The sequence below is a fragment of the Zootoca vivipara genome, chromosome 4 (assembly GCF_963506605.1).
Source record: "Zootoca vivipara chromosome 4, rZooViv1.1, whole genome shotgun sequence".
Lineage (NCBI taxonomy): Eukaryota > Metazoa > Chordata > Lepidosauria > Squamata > Lacertidae > Zootoca > Zootoca vivipara.
The window spans coordinates 29711476-29723876 of record NC_083279.1 but is presented as its reverse complement, the minus strand read 5'-3'; the positions used below and the strand labels follow the sequence as shown (position 1 = coordinate 29723876).

Here is a 12401-nt window from a genome sequence, read left to right as displayed (position 1 = left end):
AGAGAGAGAGAGAGAGAGAGAGAGAGAGAGAGAGAGAGAGAGAGAGAGAATATGGTTGTGTTTAGCACTGTTCTACCCTTGTGAGTCACTGTATTGATCCATGCACTTTTACTGTGCTTTTTGAGTCATTGTAAACTGTCCTGGAAATGTCTAAATGAAAAGAGGAAGTGTAGAAATGTTTCAAATAAACTGTGTGTGTGTGTGTGTGTGTGTGTGTGTGTGTGTACACACAATGAAAACAACTGAAGTACTAGTGGCTTTATATTGTGGTTTTATGTTGTTTATATTTTATGTTGTTTATATTGTGGTTTTATGTTGTAACTTCCCTGACGCTTGCAGATATTGGACATATATAAAATAAAATTTTTAAGATGGCGTCGTTAGTGGTAGCACTGTTTTGATCTCTGTGTAAGTAATGCGGTTTTAATCTTTTAAACTAATTCTCGGTAGTTTTACCAGTGTTACCAGTTTCAATGTTTTACAAACCTTTAGTATTTTAATCTAAATGAGTTTTTCGGCAGTCTGCCCAAATTACTATACCCACAAAGCTGCTCATTAGCAGAAGCTGCTTATCAGCAGAAGGGGAAAACAACATCACTCCCTTCTGGGAGGACGCCGAGCTCATTGACACAACAGAACTTAGAAGCGGCTAATATCTAAGAAATGTCCAGGAAAAAGAAGCGACCAGCTGCATCTCCAGAAACGAGCCCACAGCAAAAATGCAAACAAAGCAAATTGGACGTCTTCATAAGAACACAAGTTCCCGAACCAGCAAAACCTACCTCACCAAATACAGCACCTTCTCAGATAGAAGACCCTTTAATGGGTGAAAATCACCCAAAAGAAAATGTTGACGTGAGCATCCAGGAAATATTCCAGGAAACAATATCCGAGGGGACACCGCCCTTTGTGGAAATACTGGCTGACCACTGCTTGTTGACTGCTAGGACAGTTGAGGAGATTAATACTAAACTAGAAAGGATAACGTCTCTTATGACAGAGTTGGTTCTCCTGGTGGACAGAAACAGAAACAGCCCCCTTAATCCTAAAGAGCCTGACCACAGTGTTGCTCACCCCCAAGAACATTGTGCACAGCGGGGTGACCAACCTGGACTGGATAAGCGAGGAACCACAAGCAATAAAAACAACAAAAGTGATAGTAGGGGTCTGATCCTACAAAATACTCAAGTAGCCCTTGATATTTATCCTTACTACGGCAAACTTCCCTATTGGAAATCAATTGACAGTGTAAAGAGAAACCTTAAATGTCTGCTTAACATCCAATGTGAAAATTTGAATATGATAAATCTGCTCTGTATGGATTCCCAGCATACCAGGATTATGCTGACATTTTCTGATTCAACTACACCTAAAGAGCTCCTGAAATATAGAGCCCATCTGCTGAATTACAATATAGATGTGAGACGTGTTTTTAAAGACACAGAATGTAAACAACTAATGCCAAACCTGTCACGTAGACGAACCGATCCCAAGCAACCAGTGCCCTCCTTGCCGAAGGGTACCCAATACAGCACAGAGGGTCACTCGGAAAGGTTACCAAAGATGGATACATGCAGTAACCCCCGCAGCAACACCTCATCTCCATCTCGGATAAAATCCGCCCAGGCAACGCTAAGTGATGCTCCTCACAAGGGAAACGGGACACCTAAAAAACCTGAGTTAGACCTAATTGTCTTCGATGAAGGAAAAGACAAAGCCCCTCCGATGACCGCAGCAACCCAGCTAAAATCACTGTTGATGGTAAATCCAGAAATCACCGAAATTCCGCCCCAAGGAAATCAACACTCAATATACCCCAAGAATGGCTGTGTTATTACCGAATCAGTGGAAGATCTGATAACAATTTCTCCACCACAATGAAGCCAAGCCATTTATGAAACGAACAGCCTTAAAATTATTTCATGGAACATCGCGGGCTGGACCAATAAATTAGGGGATGAGGCATTTCGTGAATATATAATGCGATACGATATAATTATGCTTCAGGAAACCTGGGTAACTGCCAACATATTTTTGGATGGTTATCAGGCATACGAAATCAAGGCATCCAAACCGCTTGGAAGGGGACGACCAAGCGGGGGCTTAGTAATTCTGGTGGCTACCCATTTGGTTCCACAGGTGTCTGAATTTTTGGTCTACGAGCAACTGGCGCTGGGAATTATATTGAAGCTAAAACCCAAGAGCATCATTTTTGTCTCAGTCTATATGCCACCGCATACAGTGCAAACACAGATTGAGAGCACATGGCGTAAACTACACAGTTTCCTGCATTCCTGCCAAACTAAGTATCCCGGTGCACTATTCTACACAATGGGAGATATGAACGCCAGAATAGGCTCAAACGAGGACGGACTGGAAAGAAAATTCCCAATACTAGAAGACCTAAGGGAAAATAGCGCCTTTTCATTAAACCCTCCCCCGGAAAGATTGTCGAAAGACTGTCAAATCAATTTTGCAGGCTTCTGTATGGCTCTGCTACTCATAAGTCTAGATTTTATCATTGTAAACGGAACGCATTCCGGGGATAGAGAAGGAGAGTACACATTTTTAAATTCAAATGGAGCCAGCACAGTTGATTACTGTCTCACAACGAGGGAGGCTTTTGAATTAATTACAGAATTCTATATAGATAATAGGACTGAAAGCGATCACCTACCTCTAATCATGTCCATAATTGGTAAAAACTCAAACCCACGTTCTGGCACAGAATACATAGAATCAGATAAAGCAAATGAATCTGAATTGCGCAGGAAAAAATGGACACCAGAGACAGCAACTGCAGCTGAGAATAGACTGAACTCACAAACTGCAATTAGATTAAGAACAACTATAATAAACAACTCTTCCATAGATTCCTCCCTGACTGCCTATGAAAATCTCATTGAGTCATTGCAGGATGTGGTCACTGTAAATACAAACTCAGACCGCAAGTCCCACACTAACAAAGGGTGCCATTGGTTTGACAGAGAGTGCCGTATGAAGAAGGAAGCTTTAAGGAATGCGTACATGGACTATAGAAATGCTGGACAAAATCTCTTACCTCCATCCTACTTTAAATTGAAAAAAGAGTATAAAGCCCTCTTGGTCTCAAAGAAAAGGCAAGCTGAGCGAAACTCCTGGTCCTTGTTATTGAACGCTTCACTAAATAATGAAACTAAAAATTTTTGGCAACTGGTCTCTGACTCAATGAAAACTAGCCTTTCAACTCCCAGCTGCGCCATTCCAGCCCAGGTCTGGGAGAATCACTTCAGAAATATATTTATGGAAAATTCAAACCTTACCATCGGTTCTCAGGAAGCTGACAGTGCAGAACTGGCACTGTTACCTCTTTGGAGACCAGTTACAGTGGAGGAAATTTATACATTAATGGAGAAACTGAAGAATGGCAAGGCCCCGGGAAAAGACTTTATACCAGCGGAACTTATAACATCCAACCAGCTCTGGTGGGCTCCGCTTTTGGCGGCCCTTTTCACAGTGGTAAACAGCTCAGGCAAAGTACCACAAAGCTGGAAGCATGCTATAGTCGTCCCAATATTCAAGAAAGGTGACCCTAAAGAACCCTCAAATTACAGGCCAATTAGCCTGCTATCAGTAATTGGGAAGTTGTATGCCTGCTTCCTAAGTAATAAACTGACAACTTTTCTTAATGAATATAACATCCTATCTGAAGCCCAGGCAGCCTATCGAGAGAATCACTCAACCACAGACCACTGCCTAATGCTGTCTTTCCTAGCCGAAAAATATACCAGGCCGCTTCAGGGCAAGCTCTTTGTGGCATTTATGGATCTGAAGTCAGCATTCGATTCTGTCCCCAGATCCCATTTGTGGAGCAAGTTAGATCAGATAATACAGGACAAGCGTCTCCTCTTTCTTATAAAAGCCCTATATAACGGAACCAAACTGCAGGTCCGATGCGGTCAGCAGGGACAGCTATCAAATAATATCAAAATGAGTAGGGGGGTTCGACAGGGTTGTGTCCTGGCCCCAACATTGTTTTGCTTATTCCTAAATGATCTAGAAGAGTGCCTAATGGACGCAGGTGGTCACCTTCCAAAAATAGGTATAGGAAGGACCCCCTTGCTGCTTTATGCTGATGACGCGGCCATAATTTCACGCACCAGACCGGGTTTGAAACACCTGTTGATGAAATTTTCTGAATATTGTCTTGGAAATGGCTTAACAATAAATTATGAAAAATCAAAAATCTTAGTATTTGAAAGAAGCTTTTCCCGGTTAAACTGGTCGCTGGATGGCCATGAACTTGAACAGATTAAACATTTCAGCTATTTAGGACTAACATTCCACCATACAAGATCATGGAAGTACCACTGGCAAACCTCCCTTCAAAAGGCGGAGATTACAAAACTAGCCATACTCCGATTCTTCCATACAAAGGGCGGCAAGTATGTACCGGCAGCTCTAAAAGTATTCAATGCAAAAACTGTCCCCCAAATCCTGTACGCAGCAAATGTCTGGCAGAATGGGGACCTGCCTAAGCTAGATGGCTTCCAAGCACAATTTATTCGATCCTTGCTTCAGGTGCCCAATTGTGTGCGAAATTCCATACTCCTGCTAGAAACAGGTGAATGCCCAATTTCAACAAAGGCATGGTGGGCTGCACTAAAACATTGGCTCAAGATTGTAGTATTTGAACTTGGGGAGGGACTGTATAAATACCTGAACAATGAGGAATACATCAGCCAATGGCAGAAAACCATGGCGAGAAAAGCCACTGCTTTAGGTCTGTCACCCACCCAACTCTATTGCCTGGGATATGAAGGTGCCCTAAAGACCTTAAAGCAAAGACTTTGGGATAATTCACACAGTGATCTACGACATCAATCACTTGCGATCTGCAGTCCATTGGCAGTAGGAGTACAATATGGGCATGTCTTTAAGCCAGCAGCCTATATTCAAAACTTGACAGTGCCAAACTACCGAAGGCTGTTCACAAAAGCAAGACTGAATGTTTTCCCCTCTGCAGTGCTGGAGGGCAGGATGAGAGGAGTACCCTACCAGGAAAGACTGTGCTCGTGCACCCATGATGTAGATTCTATAAAACACATGGTGCTGCACTGTGGGAAGTTTGAGCAAGCTAGGGCTGAAATGATTTCACCCCTGCTAGCCTTGCTCCCAGGAAAATCAGAGGATTTCTATATCAGGTTCCTATTGGAAGACCGGTCAAATGCCAGAACACTAGCAGTGGCAAAGTTTTTATCGGTGGTCACAAGAACTAATGTTTCCTATTCCGAATTTGAGTAAGATGTCTGAGTGGTTTGAGGGCGGGGTGTCCCAGCTGTGTATCGCTTGGTAACGAATTGATGGGTCTATGGACCGTAATAAAGATTGTTGTTGTTGTTTAAAATAAAATAAAGTGAAATCTATCTTCTTCCAAAGAACTCTTGCTTACCTCGGTTCTGTATTGAGCAAGCATTCTGTTCCCCCTTGTTCCAATAAAATGCCCCCAAATTATCCTAGATAAAAATGGTTATCTTGAAGATTCTAAGGTAGGCATGGCCAAACTTGGCCCTCCAGCTGTTTTGGGACTACAACTCCCATCCATAGCTGTCAAGTTTTCCCTTTTCTTGCGAGGAAGCCTATTCAGCTTAAGGGAATTTCCCTTTAAAAAAAAGGAGAACTTGACAGCTATGCTCCCATCATCCCTATCTAACAGGACCAGTGGTCAGGGATGATGGGAATTGTAGTCCCGAAACAGCTGGAGGGCCAAGTTTGGCCATGCCTGTAAAGGCAATGGTAAGGAGACTTCTTAATCCCCAAACCCACTTTCCCCTCTGGGGAACTTTACGAGGGCTACATTTCAGGGGGTGGGTGATACCAGATGCAAACTTCTCTGTCCTCTATCCAGACCAACAACCATGAATGCATTCTCACCAGGCAAAAGCACTTAAGGAGGGCACAGAGTGAGGAGCAAGGCTGGTGAGGGCTGTGGTCCATGGAAATTCAGGAGGACTGAAAGGAGGCATTTGGGGCATAACAATCAACCTTCTTTTGTTTTACCTAGAGGCAGGTTCCCTTTCAGTTTCATCGAATTCTGGGTAAGTAAAGCTTTCTCGTCTTCGTCACTTATTGAGGTTTCTATCATGTCCATGTAGTCCGCTCTCTCAGCAAATGCATGGAACCTGGAGGGACAAAGTGTTTCAATCTGTATGCAAAGGGTTTGAACAGGCATCAAGGGAGCTGGTATGGAGCAGGGGCTAGAATGTCAGACCAAAGATACCTAAGTTTAAGTCACTCCTCAGCTACGGTCGACTGAGTGATTTGGGGGCAGTCACCCTCTCTCAGCCTAGCTTACCTCACATGGCTGTTTTAAAAAAATATGAGGGAAGAGAACACGTTCCACTTTTGACTTCTTAAAGAGAAAATAACTGCAACAAATAAATGCAGTAATTTCCACTGGTTGTCAGGCTCAAGCAGCATCGGGATGTACTCTTTTATCACCAGAGTTTCATAAAACTCACAGGTGCCCATAACAAACGGGGGGTTCGCGTAGCATAACTTGCATTTATCAGTTTAATAGCAACTCACGATTGAGGCCTCACTCTTTTTTTTTTATTTAATATTAAAACAAACTTTATTTTATATCACAACAAATACAATCAATGAAGATCAACAATGAAATAAAAACAAATTACAACCATAACAATGTTGCAATTGTCTTATTTTCCCACCCACCCACCCACCCCTTCCACCCCCTTCCCCCGCGACTTCACAACCTGGCCTGAACTAATCCCCTTTATCTTCCTTTTTATTCTTAATATACATACCTTATTTCAATATTTACAATAAATTCATATCATTTTTCTCATCTATCAAATTTCCTAGCTCAATCTCTCTTATCCTGCTACAATTAACCCATTATATTTCTAAAGAGAGAAAGAAGAAGATAGAACCTTTAAACATTGGAGGTAAGGCTTAGATTATCTACCTTGGTTTGCATATAATCTATAAATGCTTTCCAATTATTTTTTGAATCATCCTCTTTCATTCCTTTAACTTCTTCATATTTTGTGGCCAGAATATAATAATTATAGAGTTTCTTTTGCCAATCTTCTTTTGTTGGGACGGAAGCAGTTTTCCAGTTTTTTGCAATTAACACTCTTGCGGCAGTTACAGCATAACTTATACAGCATCTATCTCTGGGTTTGACATCTTCGGGCACCATTCCTAACAGGAGCAGTTTGGGGCACTTCTTAATTGGGTATCTCAGGATTTTCTTTAATTCCTTATAGATTATTTCCCAGAAGACCTTTATTTGTTTGCAACTCCACCACATATGTATATGGGTTCCAATTTCCTGGTTACATCTCCAACAGATGTTACTCAATTCTGGGTAAATTTTAGCCAATTTAGCTGGTGTTAAGTGCCATCTGTTTTGCATTTTCATTATATTTTCTTTTATATCATAGTTTGGCGTAAAATTTGAATCTCTCCTCCACAAATTTTCCCATTCTTTCATTGAGATGGGCTTGCCTAAATCCTGGCTCCATTTAATCATATAATCTTTTGTTAGTTCTTCTTCGGTTTTCCATTGTAATATAATTTGATACAAATTTTTTATATATTTATCTTTATTTACCAACAGAATCTCCTCTAATTTAGATACTTCTTTATCAAAGCCAATTTTTTTATCGATTTGAAATCTCTGATTCACTTGAAAATATTCTAGCCATGTATTAAAATATCCTTTTACTGCCATATATTCTTTTAATTGCCAAATTCCGTTTTTATTTTCTAATAAATGTTTATATGTTGGCCAATTTGCTTCCATATTTTTCCTTTTAACCGCAACTATCTCTAGAGGGGAGATCCACCAGGGTATTTTAGGCTCAAAATATCTTTTATATTTTTGCCAAACTGCATATAAAGATTTCCGAATAATATTCAACAAAAAGGTGCTCCTTTTTTCTATTTTCTCCTTCATCAGGTAATGGTGCCACCCAAATGCCATCCCATATCCCTCTAGATCTAATAAGTCAGTGTCTTTCAAAGCCATCCATTCCTTTATCCACCAGAGTGCTGCCGCGTCATGATACGCTTCAAGATCTGGCATCCCAAATCCTCCCCTTTGTCTCTGATCTATCATAACCTTATATTTAACTCTGGGGCGCTTCCCATTCCATATGAATTTGGTAAGATCTTTTTTCCATTCTTTAAAGATTTTTTCTTGCCCTAGTAGCGGAAGGTTTTGAAATAGGTGGTTCATCCTCGAGAGTACGCACATTTTCACTAAAGAGATTCTCCCCAATATTGATAATTTTAATTTATCCCACGTTTCTAAATCTTTTTTAATTTTTTTCCAGATTGTCTTATAATTTTCTTGTATTAGGTCAATCCCCTTTATAGTGGTTTGAATGCCCAGGTACTTAATTTTTTTGACAATTTTCAAGCCTGTATTTTCCTGGAGGGCTGTTCTCTCATCCATTTCTAAATTTTTAACTAGCATGTTGGTCTTCTCATAATTAATTTTCAAGCCAGCTAGATGTCCATACTCTTTTATCTTTTCGATTGCGACCGGAATGCCTTCGACAGGGTCCTCTGTCATTATTATTATATCATCAGCGAATGCTTTAATTTTGAATTTTTTATTGCCAATTAATATTCCTTTAATATTTTCTTCTTCCCTAATATTTTTTAATAAAATTTCTAACGTGATTATGAAAAGGGTGGGAGATAGAGGGCACCCCTGTCTGGTGCCTCTCGTAATATCTATTTTGCTTGATATTTTCCCATTTATTAGAATTTTTGCTTCTTGGATATTATAAATTGCTTTGATTGCATTCACCAATTTCTCCCCTAAATTTAAATTTTCCAATGTTTTTATCATAAAGGGCCAGGAGACCCTGTCGAAGGCCTTCTCAGCATCGATAGAGAGAAGAGCTGCTCGCTTGTCTCTTCAATTCTCGAGGCATTCCAGGATATTTACAATGGTCCTTATGTTGTCCTTTGCATATCTTCCTTTTATAAATCCCGCTTGGTCTCTATGTATTATATCCTCTAAGATGTTGCTTAATCTTTTGGCCAGGATTTTTGCAAAAATTTTGTAGTCGCTATTTAATAGCGAAATTGGCCTGTAATTGCCTGGATTGTCTGCATCTGCTTGTGATTTAGAAATTAATATTATCTGGGCTTCATTCCAAGTTTGGGGTGTCCTTCCCTTTTTCAAAATTATATTCATTAGGTCAGTGAGGGGGGCCAAGAGTTCGTCCTGTAATTCTCTATAAAATTCTATTGGTAACCCATCAGGGCCCGGGGCCTTCCCTTTCTTCATATTTTTAATTGCATCTAAAATTTCTAGGGACGTTATTTCTTTATTTAATGTTTTTAGTTTTTCCGTTGGTATCTTTGGTAGATGATATTTTGTTAAGAATTCGTCAATCTGTTCTGTGGGTATTTCTTCCTTTTGATATAATTTTTCATAAAACTTTTGGAAGACTTTCATAATTTCCTCCGTTTTATAATAATATTTTCCTTCCGATCGTATTCTATTAATCACTTTTTCATTTTTTCTTTTTTTAATTTGCCAAGTCAGCAGTTTACTAGGTTTATTGGCCCATTCGAAGTTTTTATATCTCCAGAATTGTATCTGTTGTTCCATTTCTTTATCAATTAATTTTTCGAATTCCAATCTCAATATTTTAAGATCTTGTTCCACTGACTTGTTATGGTTTTTATAAAATATTTTCTCTTTGCATTTTATCTCCTGTAGGAGTTTTTCTTTCCTTTGTTCTCTATCTTTCCTTACTTTTGCATTTAATGAAATAAAATAACCACGTACCACGGCTTTGCCCGCGTCCCATACCGTTAGGGGATCCACCTCATCCTTATGGTTTAACTCAAAATACTCTTTTAGGACTTTCTTGGCCCCCTGAATATTCTTATTATTGTTTAACATGAAGACGTTAAGCCTCCAGTTTTTTTGTGTTTGTTCATTTTTTAATGAGAGGGTCACTGGATTGTGATCCGAGAGGGTCTGGGGTCTTATTTCTATTTTATGTATTCTTAGTGCCAATTCTTTAGGAATCCATATAGTGTCTAATCTGCTGGCTGTTTGGTGACGCGCCGAAATGTGTGTATATTCTTTTTTAATGGGATTTTTGTGTCTCCATGCGTCTAATAGATTTAAATTTTCCATAATATCCATAAACTTTTTTGGTAATTTTGTCTTATTTCCTTTATGGCTTCCATTTTTATCTAATTCTACATCAACGACTCCATTCATATCTCCCATTACAATTATTTTTTCACTCATATAATCCATTAACTGGGTCTCCAAGCTTTTCAAGAAGGCCGTTTTACTCCCATTGGGGGCATAAATCCCCACCCAAAACCATTGTTCTCCTTCAATCGTTGTTTTGACCATAACACTCCTTCCCTCTCTGTCTGTCCAGATTAATTCCGGATTCCATTTATTTTTAATATACATCACGACTCCTCTCTTCTTTTTTGTATCTGCCGCCACAAATTCTGATCCTAATTTCTCGTTTTTCAAAATTCTCACATGTTTTTTGTTAATGTGCGTCTCTTGGAGACAAACCACATCCCAATTCTGTTTTCTTAATATATGTCCCACCCTATTCCGTTTCCTTTTATTATTCAGGCCATTTACATTCCATGAAATTGTTCTTAAATTCATATTTATTAGATATTATAGATCAATTTAGAAGAGAAGAAAAAAGAAAAAAAAAGAAAAAAGAGAAAGAAAAAAAGGGGGAAGGGGGGACGGAAGGGAGGGGGAGAAAGGGGGGATGAGGGAAGGAGAAAGAAAAAAAAAGAAAAAAAAGGGAAGAGAGAAAAAGAAAAAAAAGGGGGGAAGAAAAGAAAAGCAAAAAACAACCAAATATTTAGACTAAGCAGGCTCAAGGAAATTCATTAATCAATATTTCTCTTGAAGTGACTTGTCTGGTCAGGCTCTGTGTCATGATTTACAACATTAGCAGTCTAGATCAGATTTTATTTACCGTTGTCAATCATACTTCCAGTTAATTTTCTTCTCCTTCTTCATCTACCTCTCCATCTTCTATTTCACCATCAAGTTCATCTACGCTGGAATCTTCCAAATTTTCTTCATTTAAAGGGGTCTTATCTTTGATTGTCCTTGCTTTATCTCCTCCCAGTTCCTGAGAATAAGTTCTTAAAAATCTGTCCGCTGCTTCTTGTGTGTCGAATCTTCTCCACCTTCCTTTGAAGGAAAAAGCTATTCCTTCTGGATATTCCCATTTAAAGGATATTTTTTTTGCTTTTAGAGGCTTGGCTAGAAACTGGTATTTCTTCCTCTTGTGGATCAGCCGAGGTGGAATTTCTTTCATGATGTATATCTCGGTTTCATTCATAATTAGTTTCTTTTTTCCTTTCATTTTTAGGATTTTATTTCTCAGCCACATATTTGTAAATGTCACAAGACAGTCTCCTGGCCAATTATTTTCTTTCGCTTTTTTTGAATTAACTCTGAAGGCTTCCTCTATTCGCGTTTCGACATCCAATTCTTCAAGATCTAACCATTTTGCCAGTGCGCTTACAATTCGTTTTTCAATTTCTTCATTGGGTGTTTCTGGGATATTTCTAAATCTGAGAGTCTTCTCCTTAATTTTCATCTGCATCATCGCGAGAGCATCTTGTGACGCTTCCAATGCTGCTTTCTGATCTTCCAGGTCTTTCTTTAATTTTTCAGTCTCTTTCTTCCCCTCTCTCCTTTCTTTCGATATATTTTTCAATGATGATTCCAGTGTTTGATTCTTGTCTTGTGTCTCCTGGATCAATTCCATTGCTTTCTTAGTATTTTCTTCTGTCCTATTTATTTGTTCTTTGATCTCTTGTTTATCCTTTTCATTAATCTCCATTTTTCCTTCCAAATTTTCCATTTTGTCTTCCATATTCTTGATCCTTTCACCCATTTCCTTTTTGATTTCTGTTAAATCTTGTCTAATCTTCCCTATGTCATTTTTGAGGTCTTGTTTAATTTCTCCTATATCGTTTTTAAGACTTAGAATCAGTTCTTTGAGATCCAGCTCGTGATCTGCTGTTGAAGTCCTTCTCTGGTTAGAGCTTCCTATGTTTGTCCTCTTTTGCTTATCCAATTTGGGTGACTTACATGTTGGCTTATCCAATTTATTATGTTGTCCTACTAGGTTCTCCATTTTGTTATATTGCCCTGCTGTGTTTCTCTTATCCACACGGTTGCCCTTTGCTTCAATGTCTATTTTAAGTGGGTATTTTGTCAGTTGAAATTTATGTCACCACTAGGGGTCACTATGGTATAGTCTATTGTAGATTTTCCGTAGGTCAGCGTGTTCTTTAAATTCTTCTCACTCAGATTGCGTCACTTCTGGTTTCTTTATATCCTTGTCTGCTTAGTCATGTTT

General features: G+C 39.1%; 1 protein-coding gene across 1 annotated transcript in view; it reads right to left on the bottom strand.

Annotated features, from left to right (window-relative positions):
- Positions 1 to 12401, bottom strand: part of VWA3B (von Willebrand factor A domain containing 3B) — a 78565-nt gene that overhangs the window by 54084 nt on the left and 12080 nt on the right. Inside the window, 1 exon segment of the mRNA XM_060273478.1 lies at positions 6040 to 6161. Coding sequence (XP_060129461.1) covers positions 6040 to 6161 — 122 coding nt within the window.